At 44.9% G+C, this 24,391-nt stretch overlaps 1 protein-coding gene across 4 annotated transcripts in view; it reads left to right on the top strand.

Moving 5' to 3' along the window:
* The first annotated feature begins 281 nt into the window (after window positions 1-281).
* The window catches only part of SERINC5 (serine incorporator 5), a 98,387-nt gene continuing 74,277 nt past the window's right edge, over window positions 282-24,391 (top strand). For 3 of the 4 annotated variants that reach the window (XM_054715120.1, XM_008161983.3, XM_054715121.1), the window contains exon 1: window positions 282-489. Coding sequence is in view for 2 of the 4 variants with exons in the window: in XM_008161983.3 (XP_008160205.1) it covers window positions 463-489 (27 nt within the window). In the remaining 2 variants the exon portion in view is untranslated. Of the gene's footprint in view, window positions 490-5,928; window positions 6,212-24,391 lie in introns of those variants that run through there. The other variant, XM_054715122.1, reaches the window with a different exon arrangement.

Below are 24,391 nucleotides of genomic sequence, written 5' to 3' on the forward strand. Positions count from 1 at the left end.
CACCAAAGGCTCCACGCGTTACTGGAGTCGGCAGCCAGCATTCCCGCGGGAGCCAGGGCACCGAGGGGCGCACAGCCCGGCCGGCCCCTCCGCTGGCGGACTTCGGAGCCTAATGCCACGCCGGGAAGTGACAGCTGCGGCCGGCGGCCTGACGCCAGCGGAAGTGCTGGCCGGGACCGAGCCTGCTCCGCCGCCTGACGCCCGGGAAGGGGCGGGAGCGGGGCGGGGCCGATCGAGGGCGGGGCTCGAGGGGGCGGGCGGGGCGGGGCCTGCGGCGGCCGGTGGGTTTCGGATAGGGTTGTTTTCCCCCAGGCCCGCGTACCTGCCGCACAGCTGGGGGAAGGCTACCTGTGGGGGCGGCCTGAGCCTGTGCGGAGAGGGGCGCTCGAGGCCGGCGGGAGCGAGGACTGTCGGCGGGGAGCCGGGAGCAAGCCAGGGCGCCCGTGGTCCTCGGCCGCCGCGATGTCAGCGCAGTGCTGTGCGGGCCAGGTGAGCGGGGCTGGGTGCCGCGCGGGGGTCGACGGATCGCGCGGTGGGGCCGGGCGCTTAGGCGCACCGCGCGGGCTTCCCTGGGTGTGCACCCGAGCTCCGAGGTGGAAAATGGTGCGGAGGGTGGGTCGCCCGGGGCCGATCCCGCGCCGCCTGGGTTACTGCCTCGGGCCTGAGCGTGGCGCTGGGCAGTCGGGGGAAATCCAGTGTCGCGCCGGCGGGCGGGCGGGAAGGGGACACGGGGAAGCCCGGGAGTCTACCCCGAGGTCTCCCCGTCCGGCCTTAAGGACTTCGCTGGGGCGAGGTGGGCAGGACTTGGTGGAAGATCCCTATTGCTCCTGGCGTGTGTCATCTCCTCCCAGGACACAAATGAGTTCCGCAGCTCACCCAGGAAAAGACGGGGGGTTTGGGGCAACGTCTCCTTTCCCACGCTCTGCACAAAACTCGGGTCCTATGGCCCATGCAGGTTGCGTCTGGCATTCTGCAAGGCTGGAGCATGGGCTCCGTACCTTCGGGAACGTCTCCAAGCCTGGTTTCCGAACCACAGTGCTCGGGTCTAGGCGCGGGGAAGGCGAAGCCCTGCCTCCTGCGTTTCCCGACCCAACCCTGGCGGGGCGCCACCGCGGCTGCCTGGGTAGAGCTAGAGCCTCCCCGTCCTGGGTTGAAACTGAACTTGCCCGAGCCTGTTCTGTAACTCTCGTTTGTTAAACTCTTGGTGCCTTAAAACATATGCCCGTTTGGAATAGGCGTCTCCTACCGGTGAGTGGTGCATCGCGGCAGGATAATAGGTTTTAACCCTTTAATGTTAATTTCTCGCTCATTCCTGCAGTTAGAAAAAAAAACAAAACGAAATAGGTAAAGCCTTCCCGGTGTCGATCTGCCTCCTCCCAGCGCATACTGATTATTAGCATGGTGTGTTTCCACAAAAGGATCGTAACGCTGGGGGCATTCAGGGTCAGAGATGTTCTTGCTTCCTCATACAGTCAGCTTTTGACAACCGAGGCCAGCTCCTAAGTGATGGAGAGGTTAAATCGTTACAGGTTTCTGAAACCTTCTGATTGTACTATACTGGCAGATAATCTGCAGGTAATCCAACCTCTTTGGAGTGGCCACTGGAGTTATGGCCTGGTTTCTGAGGTTTCATACTGTACTTGGCATGCATTCAAGCTGGCCTTCAGAGATGAGAAAATGTGAGGCGGAATGGCTTGCCCTGAGTTAGGCAAGGGGAGAGAGGATGCTTCCCACCTCTTGGGGCTTCCCAGACCAACGTGGACCCGAAAAAGCTATTTTCTGAATGTTCTGAATCTCAGGAAAGCTTTGCAAATCTTTCATTGTTGTTTTGAGATACTTTCCAATTTGATGCAATATTTTTCATTAATAGTAATTACATTACAGATGTTTTGGGGCATCTCCACCAGTTCTCTGAAAGCCCCGTGAGCCTTTCTGTCACTCCAAGTAGCTAAGTGAGAGCTCTGAAAATTACCACCGGTACTCAAGTGGGTCCTGTAAAAGAATTATTGGTATATCTGATATTGTGGCAGAATTTAATGACTTCTTTCTAAAATCCCCCTGTCAGGACTTTGGAAAGAACCCAATCCTGGCCATTCATCACAGAGAAGTTACCTTCTGCTTTCTTGGGACTGTTGACATCACTGTGGTTGGTCTCAAGGCTGAGGGGTGATGACACTATGACTTTATTCGTATGGAGTGACTGATTAGCTTGCATTTAAAAAACTCAGAGACCAGCAGAAACTTAGTTGTTTGTTTGAGCACCTATGAGCTGTTCTTACTCACAGCACTTCTGACATCAATTGTATGGGGTTAGTTGGAGTGCCTTTCCCAAATTCCCACCCCCCTTACAGTAAAAGGTGGCAGTTTGATTCCCCATTAGGACACATACTCAGGTTGTGGGTTCCATCCTCACTCTGGGCCCATGTGGGAGGCAACTGATCAAGGTTTTTTCTCTTTCTCCCTTCCTCTCTAAAAATCAGTAAAAATGAATGAATGAATGGATGAATGAATACCTACCTACCTACCTACCTACCTACATACATACATAAATAAATAGGGTCCCCACTTACCCCAGGCAACTGATTACTCAACTCTCTGGACACCAACTGGATGTCCAACAATTCAATTCAATTCTGACACTAACCATCTGGAGTTAGGAGTTAGTATTCCACAGGTTAAAGGCTTAGTTCCACAGGTCTGGACTCTTCCATACCCCACCCCATTTCAGCTACCATTCACAAGTCCTGGGCCTCCCCTATGGGGGATGAAGACCAAATATGTATGTCTTTTAATATCACAAAACGGCAGCACCAGCTATGTGCCAGGAGCTGGAGATGTGGCAGTGAGCCAGATAAATACCTCTGCCCTCAGTGGTCTTCCCAGGTGGTGGGGAGTGCAGGGTGTGGGAATGAGAGATTCGGTTTTTGGCCTGAGTAATTGGATAGATGATGGTGTCATTTATTGAGATGAATAGGAGGCTGATAGGCAAGAGGACATTTGGCAGGGAGAACCCACAGTTGTTTTTTTTTTTGGCTCTGCTACATTTTTATTTATTTATTTGTTTGTTTGTTTTGATTTTTAGAGAGGAAGGGAAAGAGAGAGAGAGAGAAACATCAATCCGTTGCCTCCTATACGCACCCTTACGGAATCGAACCTGTCACCCTTCAGTGGATGGGATGATGCTCCCACCAGCTGAGCCATACTGGCCAGGGCTTTGCTACATTTGAGATGCCCGTTAAAAAAACTAAATATCCCAAACAAAAAAAAATTTAAAAAGTCACCAGTTAGATATTTAAGTTGTGAGAAATCTGAATTTGGAGATAGACATTTTGGGGACTTTGCAGACCATCAGGAACAATGTGTAACCCAGAAAAGAGCCTGGGCTTTGGACTCAGGTCTGGGTTTGATTTGGGAAGTCTGGACAATGAGGGCTGGTGTGACTGCTCTTGTTACTTATTCTCTTTTAACCTCAGTTTTCCTCAACTGAAGAACGGGTGTGATAATACTTCTTAGGGTTATGAGGATTTCATGTGATAACAGTCTCTAGTACAAGGTTTGGCACAGAGTAAGGAACTCCCCAAATCTTAGTTTGTTAGTGGCCATTATCCACCTGTACCTGGATAGTCTTCAGGTCATCTTATTTTATTTAAAAACATATTTTTATTGATTTCAGAGATGAAGGGAGAAAGAGGGAGATAGAAACATCAATGATGAGAGAGAGAGAATCATTGATCAGCTGCCTCCTGCATGCTTCACACTGGGGATCAAGCCCACAACTGGGCATGTGCCCTGACAGGAATCGAACCATGACTTCCTGGTTCCTAGGTTGATGCTCAACCACTGAGCCATGCCAGCCTGGCTTTATTTATTTACTTATTTATTTTTCATCTTATTTTTCCATTGATTTTGCTATACACTTAGGTTTTGATTAGGCTTTTGGTTAATGGATGCTAATGGAAGCAGACATTAGAGGAGAGAGTTCACTCAACACCTTCTGGGTACCCAGCACCCAGGTAGGCCTCAGGGAACTAGATGTTGAACCAAAGACCTTGCTTGCTCTCTTGGAACTTATGGGGTAATTGGGGGATGCAAGTGTGGGGGAAGCTAGCTACAGAAAATGACAGTACATACTGTCAGAGGGGAAGTGAGAGGTGTAATTAAGAAATTCTAGATAGACCTTCCAAGGCAATCCAAGAATAAGGCTTGGCAGGGTTTACTCTAGGCAAGTGTAAACAGTAATGGTAATAAGAACAATAGCTTAAGTCTATTTCATGCCTGCAGTGTGCTGTCTGTTTTTGTATACATTGTGTCATTCATTCTTCACAGCACATCTAAGGGGTGGGTAAAGTTTTAATTGGCCTCCCTTTGCAGCAAGACAAAGACGTGAACTTGACTGACTTTTGGTGGTGGAGCAAAGCCTTGAACACTGGTCCACCTGAGAGTGGACTTGACTACTTGGAGCACGTGACTGCTATCCTGATTTTTCTCACTACAGAATACATAAATGATAATGAGTATCACTTGCTCATTGTCGCTAATAGTGGACCTATCTCAGTTTTACACAGTGATTAGGCTGTTTTGTTAGATATTGGTGGTTGTCAGTAGTTATGGGTGGATGAAGTTTAGCTTCTTTCTCAGGACCTGCCCCAAGTTGTAAAGAAAGCAGGTGTCAGACCAAATTCTACCACACATGCAGACGTAATTGGCAGGCAGCAGCCTGACCCGAGACCTCATGAAGTCCCAGCCCTTTGCCCTCCTGGTTACACTGACACAAGTTGCCTATTCACCTGAGGCAGATGGGACACATTCTAGTAGGGAGAACTTGACTGAGACTGCCAATCAGCAGGGCCACATGGATGGATCGAGTCTGTGGTGCCATTCTCAGGCTGAAGACTCAGTCTGCCCTCATAGCCAGTTCAGTACGAATAGGAATGCCCAGGCTAAGGTATTTCCAGTTGGATCATATTACTTGATCACTGAGATTTCCCCCAATGAAAGCCCATTTCTAATCTATACTAATAAAAGGGTAATATGCTAACTAGGGTGGATGTTTTCCAGATGACCTTCTGGAGGTCCTTCCGACCTTCTGGAGGTCCTTCCGGACAAAGCCGCAGCAGCTGTGAAGGGCCCAGGATCAGGCAGCCACGGGCAGCTGTGAAGGGCCCAGGATCAGGCCGGCAGTGGCAGCAGCAGCAGGGTAATGGGGGTGGCACCTTCCCCTGATCCGCCACGTTGCCTCCTGCAGAGGGAGGCCAGACTGCGGCTTAGACTGGGCGAGACAGAGGTGGTTAGGGGTGATCAGGCAGAGCAGTTAGGGGTGATCAGGCAGGCAGGCAGAGGGGTTAGAGGCGATCAGGCAGGCAGGCAGGCAGGCAAGCAGTTAGGAGCCAGCAGTCCCGGATTGCGAGAGGGATGTCCGACTGCCAGATGTCCCACTGCCTATGGGTCAGGCCTAAAGTGGCAGTCAGACATCCCCTGAGGGGTCCCAGATTGGAGAGGGTGCAGGCAGGGCTGAGGGATCGCCCTTCTCCACGCCCCCCCCCTCCCGAATTTTGTGCACTGGGCCTCTAGTGTTTGTTATGTTAATTAACAAAGCCACAAATGCCACCTGGGACTACCCATTGTGCAAGATAAATAAAGCCAGACTTTAAAGCATTGAAACAGATTTTATTCCGTAACCACTGACAGTAGGGGAAAAAGCCTTGCTCCATTTTGATTTCCATGGAGGTGACTGAGAGTTTTAAAGAGAGAATGAGGGAGTGCAGAGGACAAGCAAGTGGGGCCCCAAGTAGTATTAGGGAAGTGTGACGTTACAAAGGCTTGGTCAGTGTACACATGATTAGGCCAGCTGTGTCTGCTAGCAGGCTAGTTAGGATTCTCTCCTTCCACAGAGACTGGGCGATTAATCCTACCCCCTTGATGATTACATTTCAAAGGCATGGCTTTTGGGTTCTTGAGAAAGACACTCCTGCACTGTAGGAAATACATTTCGTACATGTCAAAGGGACAGGGAGGGATTCCCAGTTGTAAGCCCCTTTTAATAAATGCTTTAAGAAAGGGAGGCCTGTCTTACGTGTTGACTAGAACAAACAGTCAATTTCTTTTGACAGCTCCGAGCTTTTCCAGACAAGAACACAAAAGGCAAAAGGTGGCTGGGTCATCCCAGGGATGCAGCCTTAGGCTGCTAGAGGCCACGTTAAAGTTTGGTCAAGTCCCTTCATGCAGGGGTTTGGGCGGAGTTGCTATGTGCCAAGAGTTCCCACAGATTCCACTGGTTAACAGACCCTGGGGTCATTCAAGTTTGAGGTACCTGAAGCTCATGCAGGAGACGGCTTGGAGGGTGGCCTGAGTTACTGTTAAATGTTAGCTGGAATGGGTTTTCCTCATCAAGGCACTGTCCACCTCTCGACTGTAGCTTAAAATAGACACACACACACACATGCCTCTGCACATACACACAGAGAATCCATGGAGACTTCTTTAAAGATTAAAAATTACACACCACACAAGAGTAAGTCTTTCCCTGAAATGACTTTCCTTCTCTATAACACCCAAATCGCTACTTCCCAGGCCAACCTCGAGAAGCATTTGCTCAGCAAGGTCCTTCCTTTGTTTTGAAAGTTCTCTTGGAACTTGCACTTAGACATGTGCACAGCACCTCCTACTTGGTCCTCTGAAGCACTGGAGTGTTCCATGCTTACTGCATGTATGTATTTCCTCTCTCCTGGACAGAGTACATACTGTGGCCTCCTTGAAGCCCCTGTCCAGTGTTTTTGGTTACAAACTCTTTCCCCCTATAGCTCTTTGTTTATAGTGATTGGAAATATTAGGTCATCAGCATATTATGTGTTGCTCCCACTCTTGGAAAGAATTCAGAGTGGACACAACAAAAAGTTCTCTCTTTCCATGACTGATGCTTTTTTGAACAATTTAGGGTATTTGTGAAGGACATAGGGGAAAAAAAAATCACATATCATCCAGAGAGAACCATGTTTTATATGTTATAATGCAATTATATTTAATATATATGATCCTACTTTGTACAATTGGGATTATGTTGTAGATGCTATATTCAATCCTGCTGTTTTTGCTGAATTTTTATGGGATGATCAAGGAAGTTTTTAACATGCACTAGCCAATCCTTTACAACCATTAATGTTTTCTGCGCTTACAGTGAGATAGTCCCTCTACCTTCAAACATGACCAATTTCTCCAGAGGTGTTATATAAAGTTTAATGTGTGAAAGTCAGTTTACAGGTTTATGTGTTAATAGGTTTGTGTGTTTCATTTCCCAAAAGGCTAAAAATAATGAAGAAAATACCTAATTATACCCTCCTCCTTTTTTTAAAAAAAATTAAGACTTTATTTTTTATAGCAGTTTTAGGTTCACAGAAAAATTGAGCATAGAAGTAGAGTTCCCATATATCTCCTGTCCCTACCCCTTAGCACACAGTTTTCCTATTATCCTCCTGCTTTAGTGTGGTGCATTTGTTAGAGCTGATAAAGCAATATTGATATATGCTTAACTAAAGCCCATAGTTTACATTAGGGTGACTTTATTTTTGTCAGTTGCAGTTGACATTAAATATTATTTTACATTAGTTTCAGGTATACAGCATAGTGGTTACATACTTCCACCCCTTTTAAATGGCATCATCAACAATATATTTCAACTTTGATCTTTTTCTTTCTAGTTACTTACACAGAAAGTGTAAGTCTGGATGGTGTTTGAGTCACTGTTTTCCTTCGGTATAAAGGTGCCCATCTTTGTTATATTTAGTTTGAGTCCTCTGCTTCTTACCAGTATTGGCACTTTTATTTTTCTATTCATTTTTATAAAACAGGCAAAATGCAGTAAAACGCACACCTAGTTGCTCTCCCACGGTGGTGACTCGGCTGGCGTTGAACTGTTGCGCCGATGCAGAAAGAGTGGTTTGTAGAGGTCTTTGTGTAGTTAGCCAAGTTCAGGTTGTTGGAAGGATGAGTCTGTCACTGACCTTGAACAGTAGAGAAAGTGCAAGTTGCCCTGTTAGGTGGAGAGTTCTTAAGAGGTTGCTTTTTTTCAGATTTGTTTCCTTGGGCTGCTTTATAGCTTGACCCGGGGAGCCGACAAACGGCTTTGGGCTGCAGCAAGTCTGAGTGGGATGACTTTGCTGGGAGGGCGGAGGAGGCGCGACCTGCAGGGAGTGGAAGGCAGCCTCCTCTCTCACGGATGAGCTGAAAGGCAACGCCCTCTTCCCTAGGCTTGCTGCTCTCCATTTTCTGTGTAAATATCACCTGTAGATTTCCCACAGACGGTGACTATCTAGGAGTGAGTCAACTCTGAGCCATGGAAGCTTTTCAGTTTCCCGGGGGTTTTCATGTGAAGCTCATTTAGAAGCCTCAGCTTGTGTAGAGCTGTAATGATGGCCTCGTCTGCTTGTGTTTCAGAGAGTACCTGGCCAATTTGTCGTGGTGGTCAGGGTTGCCTCTGGCTCGAGACAGTACTCTGCATCCTTAGTTCCTGTTTTCTTGTAGGATGAATTCAAACAAGAGACAACTAATAGCAGCAAAAGCAGGTGAGAATTTATTGCAGGAAAGGAATACACTCAGGTATAGACTGAGTGAGTAACTCAGCTGGCCGAAACCAAACCAAGTGCCAGGCTGGAGTGTCCCTAAGTAAGCCTCCCCCTCCTTTATTTCTCAAACAAACAAACAAAACTTCAAGCTATAAGTCTCCTTCATCCAGGTGTTATGCCACGGGTTAGACTACATTCTGGAGGGGCTCTAAATCTTCTCACATAGGGGGTCTGTTGCCTTCATTGTCTCATTTTGGCTTGTCTCCACTCCCTCTTATCCCCTCCAAACCCTAACTGCCTTCCCCAGCTCCTATCTTCCTAGCTGGCTACTCTAACAAAGTCATCTATGATGATTTGGCATTAAAATGGAAGCCATCACATAAGCAGAACTAGCCACTGGACTCAATCCCATTTTATCCTTTGACTAAGCTACTTTCAGTATTTTCATTTGTAATCATAAATGAAGATCCTGTGTTCTCTTAGGGCCCTGAAGCAGCATTGTTAGTAAGTTTTCATTACATATTGCTGTTGTCAGTTCTAATTTAGGGTTGAGATTGGATGCTGAGAGCACTTATCATCATTACAAATCTAAACCACTGATTGTCCCTCGCGATCAGGTTTTCTAAGGTCCAAAGTAAACCTTTGTGACCTGAGTTAAAATGTATTTTAAAACATTCCTAATGGCGATATCCTCTTATCTCCTAGCTTGCGTATAAATGATATTTTGAAATGTTTTAGGACATAATTTGAGAGTCGGTGTAATGTGTGTGTAGGAAATTCAAATACTGGATTGGTTTGATTACATGAAACATCTGTTTGAATTTTAAAGAAAACAGGATTTTACTTTTTGGCTTTTCAAATGTAGTTTGCCTTGTGAGATTACAGTTGAGCTAATGTTTAAGGAAAGCAGCTGTTACAGAAAAACTTAGAGTGGGTTTTTATCACAGAATAAGTTTTGAAACAATTTGTGGGTTTGAAGTAGGGTTACACTAGATAGTAATTAGACAGCATTCCTTCCCCCCTCCCCCGATGAAAACTGTCTAGTCAAAACAAAAGGGGGAAAAACACACTCAAATCTGATTTGTGCAGAGATAACCGGGAGAGGTGGAAAATCAGACTTCTGTTTACACGAGATCTTTATGGGATTTATTTTCTGTTTTTTTTTGTTGTTGTTGTTCTCATTGTATCTCAGTAATGTTACCGGGGCCGGCCGAGTCCCCTAATGTTCTGATCCTTAGCGTGTGTGATTCACCAAAATGGGGGAAGAATTCAGTCTTTTGTTCTTGACTCCATGCTCATCGAACTCTGGTGGCGGTCGCGGAAACAATGGCAGTGTTTTGTAACCATAGTAATGAAAATAGCGTTCTCTAAGAATATGAATTTTCTTTGGTTTGGTAGCATTATTCATAAAGATCCTAAGACATTGTCAACTTATTTCTTTTGCTGTTTGGGAAAAAAAAAAAAAGACATGTAACAACCCCTGAAGCGACGTGCCCATTAATGAATATTCATTGGGTGCCTAGCATAATAAAATCCAAAGGCAGCAGGAGGCCGACTTTTATGCTGCGGAGCTACTAGTCAATTGATGCTGGATTTCCTTAGTATAAAATTTCTTCTGGGGCAGAACTTCTTGGCAGACCCCATTGAGGTCTGTGTACCTCAGCTTTGGACCTTTTATGCCTGGGAAAGGGAAGGAAGCAGTGTCCCTGGGAGGAGACATTCCCCTGGGAGTAAATGAGCCTTCGTGGGGGAGCTCGGGGAGCGCTGAGTGCCTGGGAATGGGCCCCAGGGGTTCCAGGCAGCCCTGCAGGGCACACGCACAGTTGTGCCTGGGTGTATTCCGGGAACACCTTTCTCTGGAAGAAGGTCCTTAACCCTTTCTCAGCTTCTCAAAGGCATTTTGTGACTGCAGGAAAGACCCCGGAGGACACCGGATATAAAACAAAACAGAACAAAACAAAACAAACCCCATTGGAGAATGGAAAGGGAAGACCACCAGTGGGGACATATTCATATAAAGGCAGACAGTCCCTGTTGGAAAGAAAGAAAGAGAAAATTGAGTGAGAGTACAGCCTGCCTGGAGAGAAAGGCTGGGGAGTGGGAGCTGGGGGAGAGAGAGCTCTTGGCTCTGTCAGGTGACACTGAGAGGTTTAGCAAGAGGGAGACCAAGAGTCCTGGGGGTGGGGGCAGTTTGGCAGCCTTGGTTTTCAGGGAGCGGAAGCTACAATGCCGCAGATTGGGGGGTACTGGGGAGCTGAGGAACTGGGGCCAGGGAGGGTAGGTTATTACCTTTTAAGACTGTGGCAATACAGGGGGAGATCTTTAACTAGCATGTGGGGGTTCTGTGGGATGTGGTTTGGGGTTGATTTTAGGGAGGGATCTGAACAGGTTGTCAAAGTGAAGGAGGAGCAGGCTGCAGGCTGAGCCCCTTTGGGACAGGCCTTGTTGGCATTTGGAGAAGAGGCTTGGACACTTCTGTCTCCAAATTGCAGGAGGCTGAAGTTCATTTACTCCTAGCTGTCCCGGACCTGCTAAAATTTAGTCTGGAGATAGCCTCTATCCCCTGGATTTTTTTTTTCTTTTTCCTTCCTCCTTCAACCCCACCGTACCCCTCATTTTTCTGTTTAAGTTTGTTGAATCTAATCCCCTGGGACTTTATTCTTATCTGGAAAATTCTGGAGAAGCAAAACTAGTTCTGGAGAGATCCAGGTTTTGCTATTTGTATGGTGATTGTTGAGGCAGATTGTGGAATCAGAGAAACTTTTGGCAGAGACTTTCAAGGGCATCCCTTTTAACTCCTCATCTGAAGCTTAGCTGTGTTTTATAATGCCCCTCCTAAGTGTGCATCTGGTGTGTTTGAACCCCTCCCATGTTGGGGCGCTCACTGCTGTTCCCAGTCTTGTTTTCTGAGCCTTGGTTTCTTGGTTCATCAAAAGGGGAAATTTGCCCTAGCTGGTTTGGCTCAGTGGATAGAACATTAGCCTGCGGACTGAAGGGTCCCAGGTTTGATTCCAGTCAAGGGAATGTGCCTAGGTTGTGGTCTTGATACGCGCCCCCCTCCCCCAATTGTGGTCTCAGTCCCCAGTGGGGGGCGTGCAAGAGGCAGCCAGTCAATGATTCTCTCTCATCATTGATGTTTCTATCTCTCACTCCCTCGCCCTTCCTCTCTGAAATCAATAAAAAAAAATAAATATATATGTATATTTATATATAAATATATATATATATGTTTTAAAAAAGGGGTACATTTGTGTCTTGGGGTTGATTTTAGGGAGGGATCTGAACAGGTTGTGGTTGTTGAAAGGGACAATCCAATATTAAGACCCCGTGTTATCTGTAAAGTGGGGTTAACTGAAGAAAAGCTGTAATAAGGAAGATAAATCATTTATTTGAGCAAAAAGAGTTGCAACCTGGGAAGCACAGATTCAGGTAGCAAGTTAAATTGTGCTCTTACAGAACAAAGAAAGACAAGGTTTATAAAGGCAAAAATAGGAAGTGCAATTCCTCCATGCAAATGGGTTGCTGGCTAGGTTAAAAAGGATGGGCTAGTTGTAATATGCAAATAAGAGGTGAAAACTATTGTTCCAGGATGTTTATGCCTCAGCCTTGAGCTGAGTTTAGCAACAGGTCAGCCACTTAATAGCAGCTCTGAGAACTGAGGCCCAGGATGTTCACAGGCCCCACTTTAATAGCTTCCCTGCTCTGTTTTAACTGACTCTCTTAGCAGTGTTTATTTCTTTTTTTTTTTCTCCACTCAGTGGCATTGCAGGTGTGTCAGGGTTCAAATGCAGGAAACTGAGGCCACTCTAGTTATTTTAAGAAGGGAATTTAATGTTGGGAATTAGCTGTTTAAGAAGTAAAGGAACTAGAGGAGCAAGAATCAGGAGACTCCTGGGTTTAAGAACACACCACCGGCCGGAACCGGTTTGGCTCAGTGGATAGAGCGTCGGCCTGCGGACTCAAGGGTCCCGGGTTCGATTCTGGTCAAGGGCATGTACCTTGGTTGCGGGCGCATCCCCGGTAGGGGGTGTGCAGGAGGCAGCTGATCGATGTTTCTCTCTCATCGATGTTTCTAACTCTCTGTCCCTCTCTCTTCCTCTCTGTAAAAAATCAATAAAATATATATTAAAAAAAACAAAAACAAAAAAAAAACACACCACCGTAGCAGTAATCCAGAAGTCTCGAAGTCAAAGCTGCTGAGGCCACCATGACTGCCTCTTTAGCTGGTGGCTAAACATGGACCTCCTCCCCCCCCCCGAGTCTAGCCATTGCAAATGCCTGTCCTGTCCTTGCCTGGCAGCAGACACCAGGAGGGTGGCCCCATCTTTGTTTTCCCCTTCCAAATATTAAAGGAGAGTGTGTTTGCTAATTGTCAGGACCCTAACAGCCACGAGTCTGGGAAATGTGGTTTCACGTCCAGATTCTTCAGTATTGGAAGACTCATAGAAGGAGGTGGGAATGGAGCAGCGTGAGATAGTCATGGACCACAGACTATGAGGAACTAATATGATAAACTCTACCCTTGTGAGTACTGTACTTCCTGCCCATCATGGTTTGATTTAGAAGTAAGGCCGGCGTGTTGAGAGGGCTGACTCTCTAGGCAGGAAGATGGAAGTGTGTATCTTATAAACCGGTTTTCCTCCCTCCAGTCCCTTTACTGCATGATCATTTTTCCACACCACCAAGCAGGTTGATCTTTCTGCAAAAGTATAGTTCAATCATGTCATCCCCTGCTTGATTTGATGATCCTGATGGGGGTTAATGTAATGGATTTTTATTTTATTTTTTGGTAATCCTCACCCAAGGATATGTTTTACATAGATTTTTAGAGAGAGTGAAAGGGAGGGAGTGAGGGAGGGGGAGAGAGATAGAGAGAGAGAGAAACATCGATGTGAGAGACATAGATTGGTTGCCTTCCATACTTGTCCCGACCTAGGCCAGGGATTGAACCTGCAACCCAGGTACATGCCCTTGACCAGGAATTGAATCCTCGACCCTTTGGTGTGAGGGCTGACACTAACCCCTGGATAGGGCATGGATTTTCTTTTTACTCTTCACCCGAGGATATGTTTTTATTGATTTTTAGAGGGAGAGAGAGAGAGAAACATCAATCAGATGCTTCCCGTCCACACCCTGATTGGGGATCAAATCCACAACCCAGGTATGTGCCCTGACCAAGAATGGAACCCGTATGGGCAATGGACCTAAATAGAATCTTTTCAAAAGAAGACAGAAGGAAGGCCAAGAGACACATGAAAACATGATCAAAGTCACTAATTATCCGAGAGATGCAAATCAAAACAACAATGCGGTACCATCTCACACCTGTCAGAATGGCTATCATCAACAAATCAACAAACGACAAGTGTTGGCGAGGATGCGGAGAAAAAGGAACCCTCGTGCACTGCTGGTGGGAATGCAGACTGGTGCAGCCACTGTGGAGAACAGTATGGAGTTTCCTCAAAAAACTGAAAATGGAACTCCCATTTGACCCAGTAATCCCACTCCTGGGAATATATCCAAAGAAACTAGAAACACCAATCAGAAAGGATATATGCACCCCTATGTTCATAGCAGCACAATTTACAATAGCTAAGATTTGGAAACAGCCTAGGTGCCCGTCAGCAGATGACTGGATCAGAAAACTGTGGTACATCTACACAATGGAATACTATGCTGCCATAAAAAAGAAGGAATTCTCATCATTTGCAGCAACCTGGATGGAATTGGAGAACATTATGCGAAGTGAAATAAGCCAGTCAATGAGAGAAAAATACCACATGATCTCACTCATTTATGGATAATAAAGAACATTATAAACTGATGAACAAAAATATAGATACAGAGACAGTAAAGCATCAAACAGAATGTCAAATTATAGGTGGAAGGTTAGGGAGAGGTGGGGGAGATAAGAGATCAACCGAAGGACTTGAATGCATGCATATAAGCATAACTAATGGACGCAAAACTCTGGGGGGTGAGGGCATGTTTGGGTGTGGGGTTGGGGGGGGGGGACAATGGTAAGATATGTACACATATAATACCTTAATAAAAAAAAAGTGTGGGAAAAAAAAAAAGAATGGAACCCGTGACCTTTTGGCACATGGGACGACACTCCAACCAACCGAGCCCACCAGCCAGGGCTGTAATGGATTTTCTAAATGCAAGTCCTTTATAGAAATCTGTTAGGGATTTGTATCAAGATAACTTATATTCTAAATAGCAATGTATGTAATACATGTCCCCTCAGTCATACCTGATATTAGTAATTTGTGTTCTTTTTTGTTGTTGCTGCTGTTAATCCTCACCCGAGGATATTTTTCTATTGATTTTTATTATTTTTTAAATGTATTTGAATTGATTTCAGAGAGGAAGAGATAGGGAGAAAGAGATAGAAACATCAGTGATGAGAGAGAATCATTGATCGGCTGCCTCCTGCACTCCCCACACTGGTGATCAAGCCGGCGACCTGGGCATGTGCCCTTGACCGGTCGAACCCGGGACCCTTCAGTCTGCAGGCCAATGTTCTATCCACGGAGCCAAACCGGCTAGGGCTCTATTGATTTTTAGAGAAAGTGGAAGAAAGGAAGAGAGATAAAGAGAGAGAAACATTGATGTGAAAGAGACACATTGATTGGTTGCCTCCTGCTGGCACCTGACCAGGGCCAGGGATCGGGCCTGCAACAGAGGGAGGTGTGTGCCCTTGACCAGAATCAAACCTGGGACTCTTCAGTCCTCAGGCTGATGCTCTAATCACTGAGCCAAACCCGGTAGGGTGTGTGTGTTTTCTTTTTTTAATTGTTTTAGCTAGGAGTTTATTAATTTTGTGAAACAGTTTTTTAAATTGTCAGTTGTTTGTTTTCTACTCTTCATTTCCCTCTTTTTACTTAGAGTTTAATCAGTCCTTTTATTGAATTTTTAGGGCAGAAGCTAAGACCATATTTTAAATCTTTCTTTTTCTCTAAAATAAGTAAAGCCATATTTTATATCCCACATATTTTGATATGCTATATTTTTATTGTTTAGTTCAAAATATTTTCTTTGTGATTTCTTTGACCTATGGGTTATTTAGAAGTGTATAGTTATGTTCTAAATATTTTTGAGGATTTTCCAGGAGTATTTTTGCTGTTGAGTTCTAATTTACTTCTGTGATGATCAGAGAACACATTATGTATATATTAACTCCTTTTAAGCCTGTTGTTTTATGGCCCAGAATATGATATTTCTTGGTGAATGTTCCATGTGCCTTGAAAAGAACATATATTCTACAATTATTGGGTATAGTGTTCAGTTGGTTGCTGGTGTTTCTCAGATCTTCATTACTGTTTTTTTTTGGGGGGGGGGTTAATATCTAATTCCGTCAATTACTGAGAGAAGGGTATTAAACTTTCCAAATATGATTGTTTTTGTCTTTTTCTCCCATTAGTTATGCTAATTTTTGTTTAATATATTTTGAAGCTGTATTAGGTGTACACACATTTAGGATTGTTCTGTCTTCTTTTTAAAAAAACATATTTTATTGATTTTTTTTTTTACAGAGAGGAAGGGAGAAGAACAGAGAGTTAGAAACATTGATCAGCTCCCTCCTGCACACCCCCTATTGGGGATGTGCCCGCAACCAAGGTACATTCCCTTGACCAGAATTGAACCTGGGACCCTTCAGTCCACAGGCCTACGCTCTATCCACTGAGCCAAACCGGTTAGGGCTGTTCTGTCTTTTTAATGAATTGATTCTCTTCTAAAATGATCCTTTTTGTCTCTGGTAATGCTCTTTGTCTTCAAGACTTTGTCTGATGGCCTTGCTACCTTTTTAATTTTCAACCCATCTGTGACTTACATTTAAAAGTGTCTGTTATAGTCCAGCCGGAGTGGCTCAGTTGGTTGAGTGTTGTTCTGTGCACTGAAAGGTTGTTGGTTTGATTCCCTGTCTGGGCACATATCTAGGTTGTGGGTTCCATCCCGGGTCGGTCCACCAAAGGAGGGCAACTAACTGATCGATGTTTCTCTCTCTCTCTATCTCTCTCTCACACACACACACACATAATGTAACATAGAGAGAATATCTGTCCTAAAAATCTTACTGTGCAAAATCACACAAAAACCAGGCTTTGTGGGGAAAATAGGGTTGAGGCACAGCTTTCAAAAACTTTGTCAATAACATTAAAACACCAAAGGAACCTAGTAAAAATGGTATTACAGTTTTACATGAAAAAGTTGGCACTTCACCTTGTAAAAGACCTGAAATTTGCTTGTAGAACTGGGTGTTGGAAGACTTGCAGCTTGTGAATTGAGAAGTCGTGGAAGGAGGGTTATCTGAAATTGGATGGAAAGTTGTAACACCAGATGTGCTTCAGAGTGACTCATACAGAGCACACTGGTTGAACGGAGGTGTGTGCATTTCATATTCCTATGCGGCTGCGTTCAGCTGGGCGCAGTTTTCCGCCTTCAGTTAGTGTTTCTCACAAACAAATTTGCACATCCTGTTATGCTCGAATTGTCCCCTCACATGGTAGGGAGAGGAAAAAGTTTTCCTTGACCCTCCTAGGGCCTCTGGCTGGGTTTGAAAATTAAACTGACAAAGACAGATCCACAGGAGAAAAGCACACACATTTACTTAATCTATAAGTTTAATGTGACTTGGGCACCCTCATAAGGAAATGAAGATCCAAAAGAAATGGTGAAACCTACTTGCTTTTATATTAAACAAAGAAGCAGTTGGGGAAAAGTGACTCAACTATGTGGGGAGGTGGGAAAGGAAGATAAGAATTGTTTTAACAAGGTCTGTTTGTATAGAATTCTCTCAGTCTCAACTTCTTGTCCTTGATAATGTCTTTCTCTCTGGTAGCGGGAGGGCTCCTTTCATGTGGGAGTTGTATCTCCTTCTTTCAGGAAGAAAAAGGGAGCTCAGAGTGACCTTGCACCTGCTGTTTCTCAAATGCTTTTAAGTCAAAATAATCAAAATGTCAAAGCAGCGTATTTTGAGGTGAGATGCCCTGAACTCCTTCAATGTTAATCCTGTTGGAACAAAGTTATGTTTTCAGAGCAAGCACTGCATAGCACAGTGGTCGGCAAACTCATTAGTCAACAGAGCCAAATATCAACAGTACAACGATTGAAATTTCTTTTGAGAGCCGAAAACCAACTTCTGCGCCTGGGCCACGAAGTTTCAATCGCACTGTACGTGTGCGCCCGCCCACATGTGGTATTTTGTGGAAGAGCCACACTCAAGGGGCCAAAGAGCTGCATGTGGCTCGCGAGCCGCGGTTTGCCGACCACTGGCATAGCAGACTGTAGGATGAATAGCTCAGTGCCCTGGGTGTTGCTGACCTCCGTCAGGAAGGCTGACCAGTGCACTGTCCCGTTAGCCGTGAGGGAGGCGCTGCTCCCCATCTCCCTTGGAACCAGCTCTGGAAGGATCCTCTGCGTCTGCTACCCAATTGCTCTCAGATTTCTCGTATCATAATAAGCCAACTACTCCAGAGACAGGAACTTCCTATCTTCAAAAGCACCTCCCAGCTCTACTTCATTTTGGGGAGCTCTGGTATAATTCCTCTTTTTTCGGGTCTCCTGAGGCTGAAATGACATTTCTGCTCATGTGGGGGAGAGGTTGCCATCGTTCTGTATGGCAGTTAGAAGAGGCAGGCAGCCTCACGGGTGGCTGGAGGCTATGCTCCTGGGCCGTAGAGGCCCATCGTGGGGTTGAGGCTGCTGGTCCTGGTTTGGGGATCTCTTGTGTCTACCCAAACCATAAACTGAAAATTGAGACATGCTGACAGAGAGGAATTGTGCCTCTGGGTATGAGAAAGTTCAACTGGAAGCTCATATCTTGGAACTTTCAGCACACTCAAATATGTAGTTTTTAAGGATAATGGTCAGGCTGTTTGAAATTAAACCATCTTGGGAAGTCTTTGGTGGGGAGTAAGCCAGAGAACGTGTCCCTGCTGACTGTGAGGTTTCTGATGGGAGTGATACCTCATTCCTGGGGTGGGTTGCCATTCTCAGATGGCGTATGTGAGAATCTGGGAGGTCACTGGGTCTTCTGGAGCTGGGAGGATCCTCCACGGAGCAGCATGCCCGCCTTGTTCTTGAGGAGACACGCCCCCAGAGACAGGGCCTCTTCCAAGGCCACACAGCTCATCAGCACGTGGGGGCGGGGGGGGGGGGCACCCTGCACCCCTGGCCTTTGCTGAGCCCCAGTGCCCAGGACACAGTTGACTCGGTAACTGTCAAGAGAGTGAATGGGTAGATATTGGGGCTTTTTCTGAAGACATCTGCTGTCTTTGCAGAGCAGTTCAACAAAAAGCTCATGGCTGCAGATTTTAAACCTCATCTTTTGGTTGAAATCTCTGTGTGTGTTTTTTAACCTGTATTTTGCGGTAATAAAATAAATTTAAACCTTCTGTCTCTTCTCGTAAGCTCCCAAGCAATTGTTGAAAACATTTTTTTCCAGAAAGTTCTGCTCTGCCTGTGGATCACACGATTTAACAGAAAGCCGTTTTAAAAGAATGTGCTTTCTTACCAAGTGAAGTAGTTTGTGAAAGTCGCAGGTTGCTGAGTAAGAGGTATTAGGCCATTTAGAAAATCTGGTTAACCAATGAGCCGCTCTATGCAAATTGTTATGCCCAGCAGTGGCTTCTGGCTGCAGGCTTTGAAAAGCATGAAGCGCTAAATTATTTCCTTATGATGGGGGGAGAGGCGGGATGAGGGTTGTCATGGGATTGCTTTTTCTTGGAAGCAAGAGGTTCAGCAGAACTGAGTCTCCAACTTTTTCCTGCTGTGGTGTGGCAGAAAGAAAGCAGGGCTCAGTGCTGGAGAAGGCTGATGCCTTCATTCCATTTGCCCCCCATTATGGGGAGTCTCAGGGTATTCCCAGACTATTAAGGAGATGTCCCCTCCTCTCTTCCACTCAGCATTGCCCTTCCAGATATTTGTAAGACTTTGAGAGTAATAAAAATCAGGTACTGTAAACAAAGCCCAGGGCTTCTGAAAAAAAAAAAAAAAAAAAGTATCTACTAGTATTCTCGCCCCGCAGGTGTGGCTCAGTGGTTGAATGTCAACCTATGAACCAGGAGGTCACGTTTCCATTGCCCGTCACATTCCCTGGTTGCAGGATTGACTCACAGTGGGGCGAGAGGGGGTGCAGGAGGCAGCCTAGCAATGATTCCCATCATGGATGTTTCTATTTATCTCTCTTCCTTTTTGAAATCAATAACAAAAAATATATTTTTATTTATTTATTTATTTTAAAAAATTTTAAATACATTTTTATTGATTTCAGAGAAAAAGGGAGAGGGAGAGAGAGATAGAAACATCAATGATGACAGGAATCATTGATTGGCTGCCTCCTGCACGTCCCCCACTGGGGATCAAGCCCGCAACCCGGGCATGTGCCCTTGACCGGAATCGAACCCGGGACCCTTCAGTCCACAGGCCAACGCTCTATCCACTGAGCCAAACCAGCTAGGGCCAAAAAATATATTTTTAAAAAGTATCTATTCTGTAAGTTTATTATTGGAAGAGATAAAGAAAAAGCTGCAAATTTGTTCAGCTGTGGCCTTTGGGAGGAATGTGTGCGGGCGTGTGGGGGGCGGGCAGTGCTGTTGGTGTTTGGATGGGGCAGTTTGTTCTCCTGCGGAGTCCTGGGAGAGCTGATATTTAGCATGCATGATAGCCTTCAGATATCAGTAGCACTCACCAGTCTCTGTGAAAACACGGCCCCCACCTTCATGGCCAGCAATCTACAAGGCCCCAGGGGGATGGGATGGTGCTGCCCAGATAAGAACCACGGTTGTCTTGATAATGTTTTCATACAGCTTAGCACTCCTGCCAAATGGTCTGAACCCTACTTCTAGTAGTACATAGCTAGAGAGATGGAAAACAACACCCATAAGCAAGGTAGATGACTCCACCACATACTTGATATACATACTTTCCAACGTAACATAAAGATGTAGGCTGTCCTTCGATGAAGTTTAACTGTTGCTCACAAGTACATTAGTAGGTCGTGCTTAAGATAAGCTAAAGTTATACTTTTGGAAGGTTAGGAAAAAGCATGCTTTATAGTGAGAGAATTTATTTAGTTCTGGTGTGCATTTTTAGGCTTTTTAGAATTCATAGTGTTGATGTAAGAAATGTTCAAATCCGTAGATAATTATTATGAGAGTTTATTTATTTAAAATTCTAATCCTCTCTGGATATGCTTTTATTGATTTTAGAGAGAGGAAGGGAGAGGAACATCGATGTGAGAGAGAAACATCAATTGGTTGCATCCGGTACACATCCCGACCAGGAATCGAACTTGTGAGCCTTTGGTGTACAGACAACTCTCCAACCAAGTGAGCCACACCAGCCAGGGCAATTATGAGAGTTTATTTGAACCAAACTAATGACACATTCTGGGGACCAAAATCTCAAACGCTCAGAGAATAACAGCTTTGCAGCTTCTTTTATGCATTTGAAATTAAGGAGGGGACAAGGAAGATTAGATAGAGGTGGGAGAAAGCAGGGTGGGCATTGGATTACAGGAGAGTTAACAAGATTATGTGCTCTCTTGAGGGTTAATACTATGTGGGTATTATTTCTGGTATCTCAAAAGTGTGTTACCGATGCACAGAACAATGGACAGGGCTAGCTTCAAACCTTTTACTAAAGAAGTTATATGCTTGGGACGTGCCCAGTTAGGGATTCGTGATCAGATCACCTTGTGAGGTTACTCTCCACAGAATCCCTTTTTTTTTCATCCAAAGTAGCCCTGAGGCAGTATAGTTGAGTAAAGAGCTGATTTTGGTGATGGGCAGTCCGATTAGTCTCTGCCCCTTACCTGTGGTGTGTGTGCCTTTGATCTGTCCTTTCTTTAGTTTTCTCATCTGTAAAACCGTGTAATTTCTAGTACCTTCATAGGATTTTGTATTTGGAACAGTAGCAGGCTCAGAATACGGGTTCATTAGCGTTAGCTGTTATGGGGAGGGCGGACACTTTTCCTTGGGATAGCAGTACCCACATTGTAAGTTGTGAATAAGCTTCTTTTGAGGTTTTGTTACCAGATGGGGCTTGGCCAGGAGTGAGTCTGCCTTTGGCTGTCCGGCCGGTAGTTGTATGGGTTCTTGACTTTGTGCAGGAAAGATTTCATAACACGTGTCCAGGTGATTTTGAGAGAATGTTTATTAAAGCTGGGGACAGTGAAATGAAGGAAGGGCTTAAGGTAGAAGAAGCGGCAGGAAAGAGCCTAGGTGGGACTCCTTTGGCTTTTTAGAAATGATGTAGGAAAGGAGTGGGCCACTCTGGGCTGCATGAACTTACTAAAAAGTCACGGTGACAGAAGTGAGAGCCAAGGCAGGGCTGTTGTTATATTAGCTCCCTGGAAAGTCAGAGAAAAAGGGAGCCTTGGAGATAGGTACAGGGGCCGGTCAGGGCTGCACTTTTAAAATAATAATCTTGTGCCTGGCTGGTGTGGCTCAGTTTGTTGGAGCGTCATCCCCATACACCAAAAGATCGCTGGTTCAATTCCTGGTCAGGGCACATGCCCAGGTTTTGGTTTCTGTCCCCAGTCAGTGTGCGTGCAGGAGGCAACTGATTGATGTTTGTCTCTCACATTGATGTTTCTCTCTCTCTCCTTTCCTCTCTCTCTCTCTAAAAAAAAAAAATAATAATAAAATTAAAAATCCTATATAATAAAAGCCTAGTATGCTAAGTGTTCGGTCATCCAGTCATTCATTCAACCAATCAAAGTGTAATATGCTAATGATATGCTAAGACTGCTCAACCGCTTGCTATGACGTGCACTGACCACCAGGGGCAGACGTTCTGACCAGTAAGTTAGCTTGCTGCTGGGGTCTGGCTGATTGGGACTGAGCGAGAAGGGCCGGACATGCCCTGGAGCCCTCCCATGGTCCCTCCCCGGCTGACCAACCTCCCAAGTCCCTCCCCAGCCTCAATTGTGCACCAGTGAGGTCCCTTGGCCTGGCCTGCACCCTCTTGCAATCTGGGGAGCAGGCCTAAGCCGTCAGTCGGACATCTCCCGAGGGCTCTTGGACTGTGAGAGGGTGCAGGCTGGGCTGAGGGAATTGCCCTCCCTGCCCCCAATGTATGCTTTTCATGCACTGGGCCTCTTGTAAAATAATAATTTTGTAATGGTCAAGGTTTTTCTAATTGTGATGGGTGGAAGATGCATAAGCCAAATAGATGAATTTGACTATGTAAAAATTAGAAACTTATTTATAGAAAAATATAAACAAAGTCAAAACACAAATGATACACAGTGATTCATAGGACAAATCTGAAAAGTGTTCCTATAAATCAACAGAAAAGACACAGTAGAAAAATGAACAGAGGTCAGGGATAGATAGTCTAGGGGAAAATGCAAATGGAAGATAAACGTGAGAAGATGCTTTTTTAGTCTTATAAAAAAATACAATTCAAGATGAGATATTTTTCATTAATCAGACTGACAAAGTTTAAAAGTATACCTGGAGTTGACAAGTTGATAGAAAAATCTACCTTTGTGGATTCATGTTTTTCACCTTTGGAGGAATGTTTAACTTAGCGTAATATCTTTGAATCATAATTAAATATGCCTGTGTTCTTGGATGTAGCAATTTTACTATTTTTTGTACTAGAAGTAAGTGCAGTACATTAAAAAATATATATATATATTTTTATTGATTTCAGACAGGGAGAGGGAGAGAGAGATAGAAACATTAATAATGAGAGAGAATCATTGATCGGCCGCCTCCTGCATGCTCCCTACTGGGGATCGAGTCCGCAACCCAGGCATGTGCCCTTGACCAGAATCAAACCTGGGACCCTTCAGTCTGCAGGCTGACGCTCTATCCACTGAGCCAAACCAGCTAGGGCAAATGCAGTACCTTTTAATTGATCATTAATAGTGGAGACTACAATGAGTTACTGGCCTTTCATATAATGGAATACTAAGTTGTCATGAAAAAGATTGAAGAAAATTTGTGTGTGAGAGATTCCAATATATAGTATTTAGTAAGGATTAAAGAACAGTATGTGTATGATGAGTTATGTATAGCTTTGAAAAAGGAATAACCACATTTTTTATGTATGCTTGTATATGCCTAGATATCTGAAAGTTTTTAAGATACTAGAAACTGTTAACAGTGGTAATGTAGTGGAGTAAGAACAGGAGGTTAGGGGGTAAGGGATAATGTTGGGGGCATTTCCTTTTCATTTGAAACCTTGCTGTGCTGTTTGACTTTATCATGAGCATGTGTTGGCTACTTCCTTTAAAATGTTCAAGCTTGCTCTAATAAGCTTTAGGTTTTAGCAAACCTATATATATGAAATATAACACATTAAATACTTGCATTTTCTGGCACTGTTTTCATTTTGATATTACCCCCGACCCTTGAGGAGATGGTGGTGGTGGTGGTGGTGGTGTGTGTGTGTGTGTTTTATTTAGGAAGTGGGTTAGGAGATAACAGATTTAACCCATTTTTGCATTAAGATAGGAAACTGAGTTATCAGTTTGTTTGTGCAGCTGGTAGGGATATGTGGTATAATTTATTTTTATCTTTATCCACAATTTACATAGGTAAATGTAGATTTTTTTCTGAACTCAAGTGTACTGAGGTGAACAGAACTAGAGAAAAGAGTATGCCACCCATAAAAGTGGGTGCCAAGATCCAGTCTTTGTCAGAGGGCTCCCGCTGGCTGTGGATTGTTGGGAGGCACTGAAGGGGCTGCTTTGGTACAAGACAAGGAAATTGTCAGAGAAATGGCAGCTCTAGTACTAAGATTCAGCCATTTCAACGTGCCGTCTCTTAAAGAAAACTGAATGCTGAAAGATCCATGAAATACTTTATGTAAAC

The sequence above is a fragment of the Eptesicus fuscus genome, chromosome 4 (assembly GCF_027574615.1).
Source record: "Eptesicus fuscus isolate TK198812 chromosome 4, DD_ASM_mEF_20220401, whole genome shotgun sequence".
Classification (NCBI taxonomy): Eukaryota; Metazoa; Chordata; class Mammalia; order Chiroptera; family Vespertilionidae; genus Eptesicus; species Eptesicus fuscus.